Source organism: Camellia sinensis, chromosome 14 (assembly GCF_055761805.1).
Source record: "Camellia sinensis isolate YWXY chromosome 14, ASM5576180v1, whole genome shotgun sequence".
NCBI classification, from domain to species: domain Eukaryota; kingdom Viridiplantae; phylum Streptophyta; class Magnoliopsida; order Ericales; family Theaceae; genus Camellia; species Camellia sinensis.
In genome coordinates, this window is record NC_138974.1 from 47710912 (window position 1) to 47732775 (window position 21864).

Below are 21864 nucleotides of genomic sequence, written 5' to 3' on the forward strand. Positions count from 1 at the left end.
TCTAGAAAAATACATATTTCTCATTTAATCATATTTAGTCACATGAATTTATTCAAAATTCTAATGTTATGAAATTCTTACCATGTCGTGCAGTAGCAAATAATTCTAGGAATTTTTTTCAGGTAATTTTTCTTTTTGTTAATTATAGAAGATAAATTGCAAATATTATGAGAATAATATCAAACTATGCATTCAGTTATGAAAGAAAGTCTAACACACAATCATAAATACAACACAAACCCAACAAAACGCAAAAATAACTCAAACAAGGAGTTTTTTTTTTTTTTTTGGGTGGGCAATGGAGTGAGGTATTCAAAATTTTAATGAAGTGGGTTCAAATCACCACTACAAAAATCAAGAAAATATCACATTTAAAAATCGTAATTTATGGAGGTACAACTCATGGTGTTCAAAATAAATTTCAAGGTAACAAAGAGGCATCAAGGTGTGCCCAATTTTTTTTTTTTTTTTTTTTTTTTGGAGCGGTGTTCGCAAAAATTTATAAAAGTAAAATGTCATCTAAAATATATCTTATTATGAATGTTATTTAATAATTTATTTATTTATTCCAGTTATTCTAGTGAATACTCCAAAACATTACTAGAAATGCACTGCACAAGGGAGAGATTTTGGTTAGAGAAGATCCCGAACACAACGGTTTGTAAATTTGATAAGTTAATTAATTAATTAATTACCAACATAACTGAAGCACAACTCACATGGATGATTGATTATCATATCTATTTTTATTTGTTAATCACAATGCGTATTCACACATGCCTAAACAACAACCCTTTAAAGTCTTTGTTAATTATTTTCCCATTAATCAGTGCCTCAAAAGTTTTGGATATAAAAGCAATGCAAGAAATGAGCTAGTTACTGCAACTCAGTTTCAAGAAACGTAAGAGGTGGTGGTGGAGATGGAAGCAGTGGCGGTCAAGACCCGGGAGGCGGTGGAGGAAGTCGGTTTGCAATGGCTGCAGCGGCGGCCTCGGCATCAGAACGACACTATTACTGCTGCCAATGGTAATGGTAGCAGTACTGTCGAGGATGGAGAAGAAGAGATCAATGGAAGTGTACTACTGGAGAAGATGGAAGAGATTGGAGGTATGGCTACTATATGTGCTGTTTCATGCAGTTTATGATGTTTATAATTTTATTTTATTTTCTCTTTTAGTATTTGGTTCAGTTTATTTGTATAGCGTATGAATTAGAAGTGAGATTATATGTAACATTTTTTATAGAGTATGTAAATAAAATAAAAAAAAAATGATTATTGACAAGCAAACAATGAATTATTTTTAATTTCTAATTCTGATTATCAACTTTTAATTTGAAAAAAAATCAAACATGCCTTATATATTCACCAGTTCTTTTCACCATTTTACATCAGATTATGTAGCAAGAATTTTTTTTCATTAATTGCTTAGTAATTATTTTCAAATAAGAGAACTAATCATGAATATAATTTTATAAAATGGTGACATAATATTTCTCTGTCTTTCCATACATGTGTAGTGATAATCTAGTTTGTTACACTTAATTTGTAGGGTAAATTACAAATATACTCTCTATAAATTACTTAAAATACTAACTGTCTATATAGTTTTAAAAATTACATCACGTCTCTTAAAATTTCTAACCGCATAACAAATAACCTCTTTTATCAATTAACCATTAAGTTAATTAACAATTTTTAAAAATGTCAACAATATATTTCAATTAACAATTCTAGTTATTTAATTGTTGTATAAAAAAACAGTTAATTTCATTTTTTTTGATCAACTCTATTAAATGACAAATTCTAACAAGAGAGGTTTGTAATTTTTAAAACCAATATATTTTAAACAAATTTCAAGAGGTGTATTGTACTTTACCAAAAAAAAAAAATTCTATTTATATGTTTTAATGTTTGTTTCACTCTTTATGCCAATAGAAAATTATGTTATAATTCAATTTTTATTTTATTTTTTAGTTAGTACATGTGTTTGTCCCCTAAATTAAAATCCAGGACATGTGCTTCATGATTGCAGCAGGTACTGAACCTACTGAAATAAGATCTTCTGAAACTTATTATACTACAGTGGATTCCTCTCTTTCTAAAGCTAATGGGAGTACCAGAGAAGAAGAATTGGATGTAAAACTGAAAAAAATAGACATCCAAAAGATCCTGAGAAGTGTCATTACACATCAAGATGAGGAAACTGTGAAGCATGAAACTTCATGTGAAGAAGAATACATGCTTTTCAAACTGTTAAGTGAAGGAACAAAAGAACTTGTCAACATTAACAGATTCGATCATAAAGAAAGCAATGAAGAAATAGAATTTGAATTTGAGAGGGTTGTAGAGAAGTTAGATCAGCACAGTGTGCACTGTCCTAAATGTAATTCTTGCATTACCAAAGTTGTTCTTCGTAAAAAGGTAAGGACTAGTACTGTTCCTCCTAAGCCATTTGGTCTGCTTAAATGCTTCTCCTGCTTCAGCATTTTCATTCCCAAAGGTACAACTTCTCCCCTGCCTTCCTACTTGGTTTTGGTTGTGTTTTTGTTTTATTCAGTTTTTATTTTTCGTGTTTTCAGAGAGAAAATAATGAAACGGAGTGAGACATTTTGATTTCTAAAGAATGAATATGAATGAAATTTCCCACTTGAATACTTGAATTAAGTAGGGAAATGGTGTTAATTTATTCAGGGATTTTTCCAAGACCAAATGGGGTCGCAAACGAACAAAGTTTACACAAGACGTCATCTGTACTAGATGAAAATCTTTCCTCTATTTTCACTGATGATCGCAAGGGGAAAATGGTGAAGATTGATCAGCAGCAAGGTAATATGTCATCTGCAACTTCACTTTTATGATCTCTGACTTGGAAAGTGGAAATCCTCTTTCCTCAACTTCATTTTTATTATCTAATGGCAATCCTCGAAAGAAAATTAAATTCTTTTGGTTGGTTTTGCCCAACTAGAAATTTTCTGATCTCTGACTAGGAAAGTGGAAAAACATTTTCCTTTCCACTTGTGTTAATTCAAACAGAAGAAGCCCAAGGAATTTTACATAACTAAGAACTACACTAATATTCTAACTATTACATACTGTTCAAACTTGAAATCTTATCCTTTCACAGACTCATTTTCTTCATTTCTTGACTAATCTGTGGCGCTAGTGTTCATTCTGGACTACAATGTTGATTAATGTTAAAAATTTGTTAAGCAGGGAGGTTTTTTGATATATTCCGGGCTTCTACGAGCAAACAAAATCCTCAGCCAACATCTGCCATAACTGGAAATTATCCCACTTGCGTCACATATGAGACAGCGAGTGTGGTGATTGGTCAAGAAGGTAACATATGTTAGACTAATTTCATCTATAATAGATTTAAACATGCTTCAGTTCATGGAATGACTAATCTAAAATGAGCCATGCATACCGGTGTACTTGAAGAGTCAGTCATAGCTGCTGACTGAGTTGATGAAGCTTTGAGTTGTCTACTGCAATCTGAAAAGAGAATTTGAGTTTTCGTATAGAACAGAGAGAGAGAGAGAGAGAGAGAGAGAGAGGTGAACTACCCTATGTTCCCCTTTTGTTATCATCAGTACTAATATGACTTAATAGGCCAGCCACAGTCATAATATATATGGGATGAGGGGAGGGGTATCTATTGTGTGTATAAAAATGACTAATCCCATTATGGGTCCAAAAATAAAAGAAAGTTAAGATCTCATATTTATCATGAACTCACTAACTGATCTCGTCCAAAGCAAGGCCCAACGTATGCTCCAAAAATATTTGCCAGTTTTATTTAAAATAATACATATAAATGACTATAACAATCCACTATAAAATATGGACATAAATACCCCAAAATATCATTCAGCAGTCCTTTATTCATATTCAACTGTTTCAGAACTTTTAACTAGCAATAATCACAATCAATTAGTTTCCAGCACCTACTTCCACTATTTGTTGCAACTAGTTAATTACTCTCTCTCATGAATGTCCTTGTATATTTGTGGTTTCCTTCTTCCAGTATGCTCTTTTGGGTTAACAACAGGAGTCTCTGGTTTATCATTTCATACTATTTCAGGCTAGCTGGGTGAGTACTATGTGCATCCAGAGGGGGGGTGTCATTGTCAAGATAAGCAGGGAATTCAAAATACTAGGAAACTTTTCATTTTATGAAAAGTTTTATAAGGAAAAAATGATTTGAAATCATACCTTGAGGTGTATACGGAAGTTTTGAGTATGGATTCACCACAGACTACACAAATCTTCTTCTAATGCTTCTGTTGTTTGGCCTATTTGCTTGTTATGGTTATGCAGAAACTAAAGCACCACACGGACAGAATTATTATCCTCCATCACCATCACAAGAATCTGTGTCACCTGGTAAAGCAGTGTCCAAAACTGAAGTTGTAAATAATGTGACCAATGGACCCGAGCGTGCTCCTTCAACCAACGGAGTTGTACCACCTGGAGGTCTTGGACATCTTGCAATCAACATAAAAGACGGATCAGGTGATGCCATTAAAACCTAAATTACAAGTCTAGTGCTCTTAAGGGAAAATTGAGAAATTTGGCCATACACCACTCTTAGCTTCGTTTTCTTGTTAAAAAGACGAAAAAAAAAAATTTCTTATTTTCAAAACCCCCTCATAATTATAAAGTCCTGTATGAAGGACAAAATTTGTTATTTGAATATTTTATTTGACTATTATACCCTCTCTTTCTTTTACGACACTCTTTCTCTCTCTTCACCAGCTCGATGATTGTTCATCATCTCTACCATCTTCATCATCTACCAACATTGCTCATCCTCACCGTCACCCAGCGACCACCATTTTTACCATCAAACTACCACCATCTCAGATTTGATACTTGCGAACTCATATTTGAGATCAATGACTTTAGATCTAAGATTAAAATAAATAATAAATAATAAATTAGATTTGATAGAAAAATGAGAAATCGAAATATTGCAATGAAAAATCAAGAGTTTTTTACTTGTTTGTTCATAGATCTAAAAGTAAAATTTGACTGTGGTTCGTTCATTTATCATGTACTTTATTTTTTGTAACAGTAAAATTTTACTCTAGTTAATAACATGCTGATCTGCTTAACGACATTAAAATTTTACTTTGAATTATAGTAAACTTTACTCTGATTCAAAGTAAAATTGTACTTCTTTATTTTTTATTTTCTTTTATTACAGAGTCAAATTTTACTCTGAAACAAGCTCCGAGAATGTCGTTACAGGAGAGTGTTGTATCATGAACCAAAGTAAAATTTTACTGTTCGAAGAACAATACATCATGAGAAGAAGAAAGAGAAATAGGGAGGCAAAGTTCGAAAAAAGAGGATCATAAGAAGAAGAAGAGAGAGAGAGAGAGAGAGAAATGGTGAGTGGCACACACACACACACATAGAGAAAGAGCATGAACCATCACAACCAGAGAGAGAGAAAGAGAGAGAGAGAGAAGGATCTCAGATCTTAGATTTGCGAACTATCGGGAACTATCATTTTTTGGCGACGACTATGAACGATCTCAAATTTGAGGTTGTAGATGCGATGAGTGGCGATAGCGATGAAAACGATAGAGAAAGAGGTCCATGGTGAGTGGCGATGGCGCCAGTGGAGAGCGGCGATGGAGACAATAGTGATAAAAACGAGACAGAGAAAAAAAAGATTGAGATGAGAAAGAGTAATTGCAATCTGATACACACTCACACATATATATATCAGAGTGTTATAGTAAAAGAAATATGTTTTAAAATAATAGGGAGTTTTGAAAGGATCAATATAATTCTTGTCCTTTTAAAGGATAAGTTAGACATTGAGGGATCTATCACCAAATCCCCCAAGAAAATTTCTGATAATTGTTACTAATAACTACTTTTCTAACAAAGGGAGGTTGGTTTTCTTTCTCTCTGTGTTCGTGTGTATAATATACGATGTATACTTACACGTGTTTTCCACATTTCTTATCAATTTATGGCAATGCGAATAAGCTCCTCATTGGGTAGGCTTAAACATAAAAATTCTTTTGTTGTAGATGCTAAACATTTGATGTTATGGAATCATTGATTTTAGGCAGTTGTTTTTTTCATGCATGCTGAATAGAACAATAAAACTTTTGCAGATGACAAACTTTCCATAAAATCAGAGGGTCATCAAACTGGAGACAGAGAGATTATTGATGATGAAAAGTCAGAATGTATATATATATATTTTAATTCTATACTAATTTCCTACTAACAACCTCCATCTGTGCTATTCTGATTTCAGTTTTATTTTATATCTACTTTTGCATTTCACGTGTGCCACTTTTGCATTTTATTAGTGTAAACAAGAAGTCGATTAGCCATTCATTTCACACTAACATGAGCCGGTCTTAGGCTGCAACAAGTCCCAAATTCCTTGGGTTGGAAATTTTAAGGCCTAGTTTTTTGACTTGGAGATCATATGCCGGGCTTGCTTAACCTGACTGCAGCTTATTGGAGATTTTCTTCTTTTTTTTTTTTTTTTTTTGAAGATAAAATCACAACTAAGCACCAGCAGAAGACGGGGCTTATTGGTGATTCATTCATATTAAATTTATGAGAAAGGTCTTCTTCCCAATTTTCTTGTACAAGAAAAAAGTTTAGTTTTAACTTTAACTTTCAGACTGTATGTAATGGTTCAAGCCTGGACTATATACATATATGTGTGTGTGTATTAATGTTTTTCATGGTCAGCATAATGATACAAAAAATTACTAGCTGATTTTTATTAAATCTAATGCATTTTTAACGCTCACGCAGAGCACGTAGGTAAATAATTTTGACATAGTTGTCCAATACATGCAGGGACCATTGAGCGAGGAGCTTCTATAATAACTTTAGATGAAGAAGGTTCTAAAACATTGGAAATCCTAAAGAGCGTTGTTTATGGTGGGTTAATGGAATCAATGACAAGCCTAAGTGTTGTGTCATCTGCAGCTGCTGCAGATGCCACCACAAGTAAGTTTTTCACACATTTTCCTTTTTGGTTGGTTATGCACAAGTAGGAAATAGGAATGAGTTTTTATACATTTGTTTTTGCTAGGAATGCAAGTTTCTTATGGCATAATATATTTCCATTTTAATTGTATGATGACACTAACATGTTTCTCTGCTAATCTGTATAAATGGTTATCAGTTTATAAACTGCACTAAATATAACATGTACACATAATTTAGGATCAACTGGCATGACATTTACCAATAATTTTTTTTACCATCCATGACAGTCTAATTTTGGATCCATGAATAAATATTAGCATATCACTTCTAGGATAGTTGTAAAAGTTTCTCATGCAGATTATAGTAATTTTATAACCATTTTTCTGTTCTTTAACTCAAAATTGGAGGATTAGTAGATTTGATATAATTGAGGTTAAAGCTGTTTATAGAAGTGTTTGACATTTGATTTCGAGGTAATCGTTTACATTACTCACAATCTTGTCTTGTGTTGCCACAGTGAACATTGTAGCTATGGGATTGGCAAATCTGATTGGTGGACTTTTCATTATTGGTCCTAATGTGAGTAATCTCTTGCCTGTTTAATATTTCTTATCTATTAGCATAATTTTCAATATCATTGCAACCGTTGATGTTAGCTTGCCAATGTAGTTTCCAGTTCCACTACAAGATTAAGCATCAAAATTAAGTTACGAGTAATGGTTAGAAATGTATCTTTCTCAAACAGAGAAAAATAACAAAATATGTTGAGAAACCTTGTACAAAATCTGTTTAACCATTCTATTTTGTTAGGGACCATATTTTTGTTTAAATCATTGGCCGGCTAGCCTGTTCCGGTATTACCTTGACATCTAATGACAAATAAAGTACTTATTTAACTCTACAAATATTATTTTTGTCAGTTGTTCATCACTCCATCTAATCATCCTTGTTTTAGCTGTTCTGATGTATTTACGTTTTTAAAGTGTAGATAAAAAATGTACTTAAAATACCATTATTCTCTATATCATCACAAGGTTCTTCTGCCAATTATTCATTCTATCAACTTCAAGCATAATAAAATCTATCTTTTTTCTTCTTTTTTTTTTTTTTTATTCCTTTCAAAGTAAGCATGAAATTTGATCCTCTTGTTTGGGTGTGTGTGAATCATGAGCTACATCAATTGACAGGACAAGTTATTCAGAATATTAAACTTGATCTTCTTGTTGTCTCATAATAACAAACTATGGAGTTGCATATAGGACATTATTCTTCAAATCATTCATACTTCATATTATGTGAGGCAAAATCTTTTCCTAATTTTTCATTTTCAAGTAAATTCTCTTTCTTGCATCTTGAACTAACATGTAATCTTGCAGCTTAGGGAACTAAAAAATGAAGAGTCTGGACAAGTAGATAGGTACAAAGAATTACTGGGCCAGAGGAAGAATTTCTTACTTCATGCAACGGTTGCTGTGCTAGCGTTCCTCATTTTTGGCTTAATCCCTCCAGTAGCTTACGGCTTCTCATTTCGCCAGACTGATGACAAGGACCTAAAGCTTGTGGTAGTCGCAGCAGCTTCTCTTCTGTGCATTGCTATACTTGCAATTGGGAAGGCTTACATCCAGAAGAAACCCAACTTTTACACATATATCAAAACTGTACTGTACTATATTAGTATGGCAGTTATGGCCTCAGGCATTTCTTATGCTGCAGGTGAATTAATCAAGAGGCTCGTGGAGGAGCTTGCTTGGTTTGATTCAAGTGTAGCTGTCACTCTGTCCCTTCCTCAGGTGCAATCAGTAAATCCAGTTTGGGGGTCCTACTGATGTCATGAGATCCGAAATCAATATTTGTTCACAATTAATTGTCTGGAATATTTGCCATCATAAGCTGTTTCTTTCTTGATTTATAGCTTTCTTCGCTTGGTTCTTCAAGGTGTGTGAATAATGAGCTAGTCCAGAGCACCTGTTGATATCATGGAATTGAAATATCAATCATTGTGTTTCACTGAAATAATGAATGTATTTCTTCAAGTTGACTGTTGCATTTGAATGCTAAGCATACAATTGTGTTGATTTCCTGGCTCTTTTTGAGTGTATATCAGTATCTACAATCCCTTTTCATTTCCAGCTTTTATCTATTCCTCCCAGTTATCCTGAGATAAAGAAGAATCTATGCTGACAGAGCTTAGCATACATAATGTGAATTTTCCCCACCATCTTAACACAATCAGAAAGCAAAAAAGTCGATTGAATGGAAACTTTACCTCGATTGTATATGCTTTTTTCCCTCCAAAATTTTGGATCCAATGTGGATTTGTTTCTGATAAGGAAAACATATTGCTGAAATCTAGCAATAGACATCTTAAGTTTCAGAACCACCAAAAAAAATAGAAAAGAAAAACACAATCAGAATTGTTTACCTTTGAATTGTACTGCAATGGGTTAGAACATTTAACTATTGAAGAAGAAGACGAAGAAGAAGAAGAAGCATTTACTCTGATTATAAACAAAACTCTTGCTGAATTTCTTATTTATCTTTGAATTGTTCTGCACATATAGTCACAATAAATTAGGTACAGTATGGGCAAATGGAAATTAAATGGCTCTGCATTCAACCAAAAAAAGACCACTTGTATCACACTTGTCAGAACATCCATCTCGGAGATGAATGAACTGTGTTTTGCCGCGGCCTGTTTCGCTGATCTGAATTGTTTCGGTTTTTCATGATGGAGGAAACTGTTGGGCCGTAGAAGTCATTACTCCTTTGAGAAGTTGCCCCTTGTGAATAGATCTTTCTTCCTTGCACAAAGCTCCTCTGGTTTTCTAGCACTGTCTTGCGAACCACAGGATTCCTTTGAACAGCTCCCCATCTGTTGTAATTCACACAGCTCTGGCTCCTCCCGACTTGCTGAAACTTTCCCTCCCTAGGAGTCGGATAATTACGACTTTCAGCTGTTTCTGCAGAATACATAGTAGTCTCTCCTTCACTGCTATACCCATTATGCATCTCTGAAACCTCGACTGGGGACGAACTGGACTGTACCTCACTATGGCCCCCATTTACAGAACCTGTTGAGGAAATGTCAGCATCTGCCATGGGACCACGCTGTCCTCTGCCACTAAATCTTTCTTCTTCTCTCAATGGTTGCTGCAGGGGAAGTTCCTTGACACAATTCTCATCTGAGCAAGGGGCCAGCCTGTTGGTAGACTGTGGCAAAGCTGGAGTTTTGGCAACCTTTGGAGGAAAATTAATATCTAAAAGCTGGAATTGGGTATTTTCCTTCAATCTTACAGGGACTGAGGTTAATTTTGGTGAGTCATAAATTTCTGGTGTTGGAATCCCCTGCACATGGGTTGCAGCATGTGGATCGGTGGTCAGGGTTTCATCAACAAAGGTATTTGCTGCAGCAGAACAGCTTGGACCTGGCTGATCCTTTGTTTTTGACATTACATTTGATGATGATGGTGTTACGACATTTTCAGGCTCCGTTGACTTGAAGACCCTCCTCATTGTGAAGGAAGCACAAGAATGATCACTCTTCTGGCCAGCAGACATCAACCGGATGAGAGGTAACTTGGGTTTGTTGAGGTCATCAAGGTTACCCTCCCAATGCTGGTTTAACCAATCACAGATGATGGGGATAGGGATACCGAATTGCATAGGAAGGTCCTTCTTCCATGATGACGACGATGATGATGAAGTTGAAGAGGATTTTGTGTTTGGAGATGTAGCTAGCTTCATGGGATCACAGACCATGAATGCAAGATTGCCTTGCACATCAAAACCAGCAGACCCAGGGCTCCAAGTTACACTGTCAGTGGACAGCTTTATGAGATTGTCCGTGGCTATAACCACTTTACCTTCACCAACTGTCAACTCATTTTTCTGTGTGTAGCCTAGAAGGTAAACTACACTACCCAGCTCCAGATTTGGTTTAGAGCAGGTTTTTAAGTAGTGAGGCTGCTGCCCCTGAGCATTTGAGTCTCCATCCATGGCATCTACACCCACTATTGTAAGGTCAAGAACAGAGCTGGTGATGAAAAACCTGCAATCAAAATGAAAGACATGAGAAAATTATTGTGAACCCAAGTACAGGCTTATATCCTTTCCATTCATTTGCCTAAAAATTCAATTATAGATCCACCTGGCAGAATATGAAAAATGAAGAGTATCAAAGATGTTGCATGAAGTATGTGTCATTATAAGACGGCAACATCATTATGGAATGCAACACGTAAGAAGGCTGCAACAGCCATTCTATTTGGTAGAAACCATCATCTCAGCAACACAAAAGTGACGGCCAACACTGTGGTGGCAAATAACCAAGCCAAGACTAAACATTTTCTATTTTTCATCAAAGAAAAATCACATGCCTCATTATGCTTCACAAGCATTATCCATGTATGTCAGAGTCCATGGAGGGCTGCAAGCATAAATTCATTAGTTCCAATACTAATCACTTCTACAGCCTTCAACAGATTTGAGATTTGAATGCCTTTAACAACTGATTACTGTGAATAAAGTTCCTAACTTCCTAACATACAATAGTTTCTTAAAGTTGGTATTGATCTGTTGCATTGAGTTTCAGAAGTAAGATTTCAGAGCTTAATACTAAAACAAAAACAAAAAATGCAGAAAAATGGAAAGTTTAACAAAAAATTCCAAATGAATGGAAGAATCTATTTAAATTACAATGGGAAAGGAAAGACCAAAAATTATTGCAATTTCATGGAATCAAAGTTTTAAAGACAAAAATGTCCTATTCTCTCACTCTTTCCCTCTCATCTTCTCTCCCTACTTGCAAACCCCTAACCCCTCCCCCAATGTCACATCCACTTCCTCTCCAACCCGACCACCATCCCCCTCCACCTTCCTTCTCTAGCACCAACACCCCTTCCTCTCCAGCTTGAAGATTATCTCCACTTCACTCTGTCTCTAGTTCTAGGATATGAGAACCAAAAGAATCAGAGGTGGGCCCTGATTTTGAGAAATGGCCAGCTCTCTCCCTCTCCTCTTCTGCCATCGCGGGCCTCCACCCACCACCTTCTCTAGTTCAATTTGGTTTATCACCAGCCAAATGAGAAAAAGGGTTATCTAGATCTGGTTCGATCTTCTCTATTTCTCTCTATAGCGTTTTGATCGAAACAGTGGTAGCCAACTGTGCTTTGGGTGATGGATGTTGAGTTAATACTTGATGATGGTGGATCTGTGAGATGGTGGCGGCTGGTGAAGTGTGGTGGTGTTCTATGGTGGTGAGTGGTAGAGATGGTGATACAGGGAAGGGATTGAACAAAGAATTGAAGGGGATACATGGAGGAGGGAATAGATGGGTGGGTCACAATGGTTGCCGCCGGTGGACGGTTGTCTGGAAATCAATGTCCAGCAAGGGACCGGCAATTGGAATTGCAGAGGGAAGACCAAAGTTGATAGAAGGAAAAGGAATAAAGAAATGTCATTTTTGTCTTTTTAAATAAAGATATTTGCAATTAAATTTAAACCTTCCACCTGTCAGGAAATTATAGAATGTTCCTAGAGTACCATGTGTCCATACTCCTTAATCAATCATCATTCAATATGCCCCCTCATATTCTCCAATCACCCGACACAATACCCCACCTACTCACCTTCTCCACCAATCACAATGTTATAGAATACCACGTGTCTACACTCCGGGATTACTGAATAATTACCCCCATCTCTATTGCGTTTATGGAAACAAAACATCGCACTGATTTGTGATTATTCTTTGTCCTTTACTTTTTTTTTGTTGTTGTAATTTTTCCAAATAAATACGATGGATGAACATTATCATAACATTATTATTTCACTAAATTATAAAAAAAGGAACAATAAAAAACAAAAAGTGAAGTCAATAGTGCGTATAGGTAAATTGCATTTAACATTCAACTGTTAATATGCGTGCGCACTCACCAACATAAATGCATTTGAATGACATGCACTTTAAAGTCATCAAGCAACATTCAGATTGACTAAGGACAAAGATACAGATTCCAGAATTTTGATCAACTTGTTAAAGACAGATAAATTGATAAGACAAACATTCTTTACCAATCATTCATTTAAATTCAATTGCAAACAAGACAATCCCCAATCAGTGGGAGCTTGCTTCATACGGCACTTACTTTACATCATAATAAGTACTCCCTCTGTCCCATTTTATTTATCCACTTTTCCATTTTAGTCCGTCCTAAAATGTTTGTCCACTTTTTATTTTGGGATATTAAATTTTGTTAGCCAAAATTGCCCCTTATTAATCATTATGAACACATTTTAAAATTCAAAAAGAAGGGTAATGGTGGGAAAAACATTTCAAAATTTGAAGTAAAATATAATGATTGCATGCCTCCTTAATAAGTTGAATTTTTTATAATGGACAAATAAATTGGGACGGAGGGAGTAATTAATTACTAATCATCGAAAAAGAAGCATAAATAATAGCTTTCATTATGAACAACTGTATGAGCAACGCTTTGTTCTCACTCACAGGTGTCAAAACAGGAACACTTCACAATACAATGCAGAGAAGAAAGACAAAAAAACTCAAATTTGATAACAAGCTCGCTCCTCAATCATTGAATCTCCCATCCCCATCCCCATTCCAATGGAAAAGGACAAAAAATATTTTTAGGAATCGACATTTTATGATGATACTAACATGCACCATGTCCCACTAAAGATAGAGGTAACGAATCCCTGAAATCATCATATTCCTCTTTGATGTGTTGCATTTGAATATGGTATAACTTATATTGTAGGGGTACTTACGTGTAGGTCCTAATAAGTGAATTTATTGTCTAATAAGTCTTATGAGAAAAATTTGTCATAAAAAAAAATCTATAATTGTAAGTTTTAGCGACAATTTATAAAAATCATGACAAAAAAAAGTCACTAATTGTCAATTTTTAGCGACATTTATAAAAAATTGTTACACAAAATTTATTTTTAGCGACAATTTTATCAATACTTATTTTCAATAAGACTCGATAGGAATTAAGTCCAACTATTAGGACCTATTAGTAGTTTAGCCTATATTATATTCAACTTGTTGAGTCTAGTATTGAACTGATCAACAATAATTTGTTAATAAGTTTGCTGATTGATAATTAGATCTTTACATGTGAATCCCCAAACGATCAGGGGAAAATCAATAGGGGAAAAAAAAATAAAATCAACATGCTGCTCGATTCTTACCATACCTAAAGCAATTTTGAACACCATCCCAGAATCTAGCTCAACTTGTAGGTAGATACAGAACTGTGCTATTCCTTCGTACGAAGAATTAAAACCTAGCCCGGTATTTAAGATGTGGCAGTCTTATTAGGGGTAAGCAGATGATGAAAACTCTTATAAACAATAAGGCAACCCCACCTAGTGTGGCCAACCATCGTTATTTATATTTTTTATTAATATGCCAACATTTGGTGCTAATGTAGGCAGATCTAAACTGAAATGGACTCCACATAATATTGATTTGAATGGGTAAAATACAATTCTCAGTTCTCAGTTATATTGTTTTGCAGCAGAAAAATAACCACTGTAACCGGTGAAATCAACACATTAAATTCACTCTTGCATCAGCCAAAACTCAAAACAGAAGGTCATCAGATTGGTAAATATATCCATATAATCCTCATTGAAGTTAACCAAATCAATAATCTTTAAATCCTGCAATCACTATAAACAATTTTTCAAAAAATAAAAAACGAAAACTTTTATATGAAAAAAAAAAACAAAACAAAACAAAACACACACACATAAACAGCTATTGTTTCATGCTGATATTGCATTATGCACAATAATGACTATTGAATAGTCACAGCTAGAAAGAATGGACTCTAGATCTAACATCACCACCACCAACTATGGAGTAATTACATGTCTATGGAATCATAATTCAATCAAGCAATGCGTGCAACTACTAATTCATTCACCATCATTTGAATCCGAATCACATAAAAGCAGAAATCAAACGATAAAAAAGGAATTTAACAACAACTACGTACGTATCAACTCATAGAAGTCGAAAACCCTAACCTGTGAGGGAAAAGGCTAGCAGCGGCAACGTTCCGAAGGCGGATCTCAGCCGACTCAGCGGCGGCCACCGACGGGAGGTTGACGTGCGTGGTCAACAGCAGATTTCTGTGGATGAGGAAGCCGGTGCCGGACATTCCTCCACCGCCGCCGGAGATTCTCGCCATGGCCGGACCTTTGCCGGAAAAAATGGCAGCTTTCATTCTCTCAGACTTGCCTCCGCCATTGCAGAAACACCAAGATTCGCCCAAAACCCCCATCTCCCCAGTGTCTTGGCAAGGATTTCAGATCTAGAATCGCAGCTCGTAATGCATTCTCTCTCTCTCTCTAGCTCTAGCTCTCTGGCTTTGCTTTGCTTTGCTTTGCTATGTCTACGTGTGTGTGTGAGAGAGAGAGAAAGCAGTGTAATGATAATGGTGGAGAGAGAGAGATGGTCAGGAAATAGAGAGTATCAGATTGGATATTTTTAATCTGAAAAAATAGGCATTTTGCGTGTGTGTATAGTATTTATAAAAACACAGATAATTCAGTACTGTAGACAAGTGAAAGGGAGACCGCGTGAGGAAGCCAAAAGCATTTTATTTATTTATTTATTTAAATAATAAAGGAAAATACACCACTAATGTTGAATACTGATGTCCAAATTCCAATTAATATAATTTTAACATAAATAATTTACTTAGAGCATCCCTATCGTTTAATTTTTTTTTTATTAAATTTAAGTTAAAATTTAATTTGACATCACTTGTTTTAGTAGAGTAATTTAAATTTTATTAAATTATCGGTTGACTGCGAGGACGATCGAAGGATGTCCGGTCAGTCAACCAGTCAATGTAATTTTTTCATAGATTTTTACAAGGAAGTGGTCGACTGGGAGAACAACAAGTTGGACATCCGGGCAATCATTCGGTGATTGTGTATGCCCTGCATCTCCAATAGTTATGAATAGTAAATTGATGAAAGCCAGCGTCATTCTCAATTTGATGAAAATTTTAAGATTTCCTAGATTTCATATTGGTTTAATGAAAAGGTTAGAGCAACAAAAGCTTACTTTTTTCATCAAATTTAAATTTGATAAAAAAAAATGCGCAGTGTTGGAGAAGCTCTTAGAGCATCTCCAATCCAGTATCAGATGTTTCATCAAATTTGAATTTAATAGAAAGTCTCATTTAGTGCTCCAACCGTTTCATCAAATTTATATCAAATAGAATGAAAAAGAAAACTTTCATCAAATGAAAGAAGCATTTCATTTTTTATTAAATTCAAATTTTTACTGTTGGGCCAGATATCCACCCGAATGTCCATTCAATGGCAACTTTGACAGCTCTTTTGCTCATGTCTGAATGACTTCCAAGATATCCACCCAAAGTTCCTTCCAAACAACCGGAGACGTAAAAAATTGATGAAAATTATGATTTTAGCATTGTAGTGAATGGTATCAAATCAAATTTTTCATCAAATTTTGAAATTTGATGAAATTTTTAATTCAATGTTGAAGACGGTCTTAGTGGGTGTTTAGGGTTCGCATATTTAGTGCACTTTTTATGAAAAAATTTGTAAAAACTAAAGAGACAATGTGACTCAAATAAGTGTACTTATCAAATAAAGGATTGTTTGAGAAGTGTTAAATAAATATATTTTTTGACTTTTTATAAAAAAATGTGTAAAAAAATAAATAGATGATGTGATTAAAAACAGATAAAAAAAATATACTACGGTAGGTCTTCCCAAACAAATTCTAAGTATACTTATTTAGATCATCCTAATAGTATAAAACCAAAATAAACCCCTAATCTCTCTCAACTAGATCCAAAATCCATTATTATTATTATTAAAATTAGACTTGTATCATGAGACAAGTATATATTTAACTATAATTAGTGAATATCAATTTTGGTGTTCGTTATAAAAGAGGGCAAAAATCAAATCTAAAACTTAAGTTCAACAAAAATGTTAGAAATCTCAAAAATTTTACATAGGTGTGGCACCTATATGGACTCACATTGTGTGTGTCCTATATTTATATGAGACATTTAATAAAATTTTTGATAAAATTTTTAAAATTTCTAACATTATTTTAAGTTAAATGACACACTTATCACCACTTGAGTTATAAAGTAAATGTAATATTTTATTTATTTGTTTATTTAAATGGTACACGAAGGAAATATTTCCTTGTAGGATAAACCATTGACTATCTCTTTAGTGAATTTTTCTTTTTTTTCTAAATGTGGAATGAAAATTTTAATAAAGATTTACTCTTATCCATTTTTTTTTTCTTTTTGTTTTTTTGTAGTGGATTTACTCTTATCCTCCATAGGTAAAGTAAATTTTGAATGTGCTTTCAGTGTCTAGATTACAATTACCTTTTTTTTTTCTTATGTTCATTCAAAAAAAAAAAAAATCCACATTTTTCCTATAATTTATTAGGAGATTCCAAGGGCCGTTTTTGGGAACATAGAACCATCAATTCCTCTCTATCCCATGCCTGTTTGACTCTTGATTTTGATCAAGGATCTATGTTCTCAATTTTTATTTATTTGTTTCAAAAATCTGTAACTATTAAATTATTAAAGTGTAAAATTTTTGAAATATGATCTAACAAAAATAAATAATTTTTTTTGAGAGAAATGATAACTATTTGAGTATTAACACAATAGCACAAACATAATAACTAGACAATGACATTGTTTTAAATAAATTCCACGTTAAATGATCAAACTCGCATACAAATTTTTTGTCTTGATTAATATATTTATTAATATATGGAGAACAATAAATCATCACAACACTACTAGAAAATACGTAATATTTATTATAAAAAAAAAAAAACGTAACAAGAGTGCAGAAGAACTTCCTTTAGGCTATAATATAATTATATTTTATTTATATTTCACTCATATTTTTTGTTTATTTTTGTCTAAATTGATGATCTAAACACAAATTTTATAAATATGTTAATATTATTTTAACATTAGTGGTGCATTATTACGAGTGCAGGGGATTTGAGGTTGTTGCAAGTTGTGTGGACAGCCTACAGCTAAAATGTAGTGCCTCTCAACCTTGCAATTTGCAAGCTACATTATTTAATATTATAATAAATAATACAACAAACGAGTCATATGAACAGACATATGTCTCGTGTACAAGGACACCCTCAAATTAATGCCATTGAAATTGATTGATACCATCACTTCAATATCAATAATCCCATTCTTCAATTATATCATTCAAAGACAAGCCCAATGTTTTTGATAGGGATATTTGATCAATGTTGTCCTGCTTCTAGTTAACTTTTGCATGAATGAGCTGCAACAATATATTGTGTCAGTTTCCATGTGGTATATACAAATATTTTAAATTTTTTAACAAGTTCTTTTAGGGTTGGTTTGGAAAGTTGACTTTTTAATTTTTTGACTTTTTTAGCTATTTTAACTTGGGTTAAAAAACTTTGAAAATGACTTTTTGACTTTTTTTATGAGAAAATAGTGTAATGATTATGGGTTGGATGTGATGCTTTATTTGTTGTGACTAAAATAGTTTATTTTATCTTTTGTGACTAAAATAGCCAAAAAAGTCCACAAAATCCCTTCCCAAAAATTTATATATAATTTAACATATTTAATAGTTCAAATTTTGAACAATTTGATGAATAAACAACACTTTCAATAGTAATTGAATATGACAATTATTATGTAGAATGTTTTCTTAGAAAAACAAAAACAAAAAAAATTGATAGCAAATGAGATATATTATGCTTTTATATAATAAAGTAGACATATAATATTATTTATGAGAAACTAAAAAAAAAAAAAAAAAAAGGAACAATAAATAAACTTCCTTTTGGCCTTCAAAGTCAAAATATTCAATGCTCGAAGCAAATAAAATTCAACTATAATGTGTTCGCTAATTAGAGGTTATTTATTGAACAATTTGACTTGGAATGTCCAAAAGAAGTTTATATGGAGCCAATCTTGATTAAATTAAATATATTGTTAAATTAGAGGTTTTCAAACCAAATCTACTTCATTAATTATTTATTATTCACTAATCTTTCATAACAACACTTCACACCAAATTAAGGTTGTCATCACATGATCACAGCACATGAACAACAAACTACAGGTAATATGATTTTGTTAATTCAATTTAAATCTATCCACTCATTTATTTTCTTTCTTCTCTCCATTGATATTACATCTCTACGTGCAAAACTATGAATACATGTAGATAAGTTAACAATACTATATGAATGCATATGCTAAAGAGAAAAAAAAAATCAGAATAAAAAATTTATTTGGATAATATTCATGTCAAACTTGAGCCATTAAAGTGACTTAATTGATCATTCACCAACAACTAGGTCATTGTGGGTGGATCTCATCATCCCATTTAAAATTCCAGCATTCTAAGAAGATTACCAGCCATATCAAACAACAAAAACTTTCCAACAGGAACACTTACTGGCATTAAAGCTGGCGAATAGGTTCCATATAAAAGCAACCAAGTCAAAAAAGTACAGATAAGAACGATAAAACAGTCACCTAAATTGCATGTTCTTTAAGTGTCTTTCCGAATATTGATTGCTTCATCATATTCTATGCATGAATACATATGATACAAAACTTATTACCAACCACACAAACATGCAGATATACTCTTGAATATGCATGTTGGTAACACACGTCCGAGTTCATGCTCTTCAACTGCCTTCAGATTTCTCCAGAGCTGCAACAAATGCCATTATTAGTTCACAACAAACAAACCCAACTCTGTTACTTCACTTCTCACTCTCATAAATGATAGTCTAGGTCCTCCAAGTGAACTTGACTCGGACCCCCAGTGCAAGTAAAAAATATATATATTTGCTCGCTAGATACCAGAACTATTAATTATGGTTGCCAAAAAATGAGTTTGTCTCAAAATTCAGCTGCTAATTCTAATCAAACTCTTTACACTGTAAAAGAATAGTCTGCAGTTGCATGGGTAGTCATGAATCCTTATTCTTCATCAGTTTTATATGAATTGCCATACTTGTTAATTCACTGGTAAATACTAGAAAATCACCTATCACACCACTGCTACCAGTCAAACACCAAAACTCCCCACCCCCAAAATCAAACACACACACAAAAATATTTTTAAAAAATAAGAAAAAATTCCAAACGCAGAATGACAGAGATAGAGAGAGTACTGTTGTAGTTCAGAAGCTTCTCAATGAGGTCCACATGTGTCATGAGCATCCGCCTGCAGCAGTAACGAACCAACCCCAATGCATCAAGGGCATCTCTGCATAACAAGCAATTCAATGTTAGATTGAGAGCAACACATTATTTTGTGTAGTAGAATGACTGAACTCTAATTGAAGATAAATACTAGTTAATATTTTCATATATAACAAATAATATAATTTTATGCATTTCTTTATTTGTTATATATATTCAATCATTCATTATAAGCTATAACACTAAATTAATTTTAATTTAAGTCACCCAACAACACAAATGTCAAGAATTTAACATTATCCATCAAATTGGGTTGAATCCAATCCCAATCCAAACTCAGGCTTATTAAAATCTAGACTCTTGCTCAAGTCCTTATTAATTCAATGCTTAAGAAATCTTACATAAATTACAAGTATAACAATAAAAATCTTTTATTTTCAGCAACAAAGTTGAAAATTTTATTAACAATTCTTCAAAACCAAAATAATAACATTGAGAACAAAGAGTTTAAAACAACAGTACAAAAATCATAGCATTTAGAACACTCCAAAAAAAAAAAAAAAAGACGCTAAAAAATTGTACTCACCCCTCAGTGTAATCAGCCTGGAGAAGATCAAGATATGTGTCCCATTTGTTTCCAATAACCTAAAAAACAAAAACAAAAACAAAAAAAACAAGTTTGAAGAAAAACGATTTCTTGAGAAAACAAACAAACGATCAACATGAGTACTAGTTAAGGATTTGTAAAACTGAATTTTGGAATCAAAAACGTACCTTGCCGCAAGTGAAGCAACGCACTGGTATAATCATCTTCGGTTTGCGTTTGCCCTAGTTTCGTCTCACCTCTCGATCTCTCTGCAATCTTTGTATATAATCGTTAATATGAATATGGGTTTGGTTTGAACTGGGCCAGATACACAGAAGCCCAATTTCTGAGCCGGCCGCGAAAAGAAAACAATTCTAAATTGGACCATAGATTGGGCCTAGTTTTACATTAGAACCAACTACAGCCCTATATAAGCCCAGTCCAATATCTGTGTTTTTTTGTTTTTAGAAAATTTTAATCTTAGATTTTTTTTATAAAAAAAAAAAAGAAAGAAAAAAATCACTACGATGACGTGAGGATGCCATTATTTGTAATTAAAGGCTATATTAATGGATTTTTAAAATGAAATATTATAATTGATCTATACCATTCCATACAAAAATTCCATATAATTTTTCTATTTTAATAACAAACTCATTATGTAAATAGAGTGAAGGAAATGGGAATTTTTATGACTTTGAGCCACACTTGGGCCTTTAAGCCGAAACGATGACCGGATAAGCCCATAGTGCAGCCCACGATGAGTAAAAATGGGTTTTTTTTTTTTTTAGCCCATAATTGACGTACACAACTTCATGCTTGGTGGTTAGAAGAAGTCATTATTACAAATTAAATTATTAACTAATCACAAATTGAATCACTATTAACTAATTAAAATAAAGTAAGAGTCCCACATTCATATGGGCATAGGACTCAGACCACCTTATGAGTAGTTGGTAAATGTGTATTAGAGATATTTTTAGCATTTTTGTTGAAATTGTGCTATTGAGAAAAATCAA

General features: G+C 33.4%; 2 protein-coding genes across 2 annotated transcripts; one reads left to right on the forward strand and one right to left on the reverse strand.

Annotated features, from left to right (window-relative positions):
- Positions 1 to 5621: 5621 nt before the first annotated feature.
- Positions 5622 to 9040, forward strand: LOC114265641 (membrane protein of ER body-like protein). The gene is made up of 4 exons (XM_082904834.1): positions 5622 to 5700; positions 6845 to 6997; positions 7497 to 7558; positions 8356 to 9040. Exons 1-4 carry the CDS (start codon positions 5622 to 5624, stop codon positions 8803 to 8805), a joined length of 744 nt encoding a protein of 247 aa, XP_082760960.1. The 3' UTR covers positions 8806 to 9040.
- Positions 9041 to 9481: 441 nt separating this feature from the next.
- On the reverse strand, positions 9482 to 17283 carry LOC114265808 (uncharacterized). Its single transcript, XM_028206636.2, has 2 exons — positions 15038 to 17283; positions 9482 to 11027 (listed from the first exon to the last, which is right to left on the reverse strand). Exons 1-2 carry the CDS (start codon positions 15292 to 15294, stop codon positions 9626 to 9628), a joined length of 1659 nt encoding a protein of 552 aa, XP_028062437.2. The 5' UTR covers positions 15295 to 17283; the 3' UTR covers positions 9482 to 9625.
- Between the last annotated feature and the right edge of the window lie 4581 nt (positions 17284 to 21864).

Excerpts from the sequence above, each read along its gene's own strand:
- LOC114265641 (XM_082904834.1), top strand. The coding sequence starts at position 5,622 with ATGGCGCCAGTGGAGAGCGGCGATGGAGACAATAGTGATAAAAACGAG. Across the intron at positions 5,701-6,844 it reads AAAGATTGAGATGAGAAAGA|GGACCATTGAGCGAGGAGCT; the intron begins GTAATTGCAATC and ends CAATACATGCAG. Across the intron at positions 7,559-8,355 it reads TTTTCATTATTGGTCCTAAT|CTTAGGGAACTAAAAAATGA; the intron begins GTGAGTAATCTC and ends GTAATCTTGCAG.
- LOC114265808 (XM_028206636.2), bottom strand. The coding sequence starts at position 15,294 with ATGGGGGTTTTGGGCGAATCTTGGTGTTTCTGCAATGGCGGAGGCAAG. Across the intron at positions 11,028-15,037 it reads GCTAGCCTTTTCCCTCACAG|GTTTTTCATCACCAGCTCTG; the intron begins GTTAGGGTTTTC and ends TTTTGATTGCAG.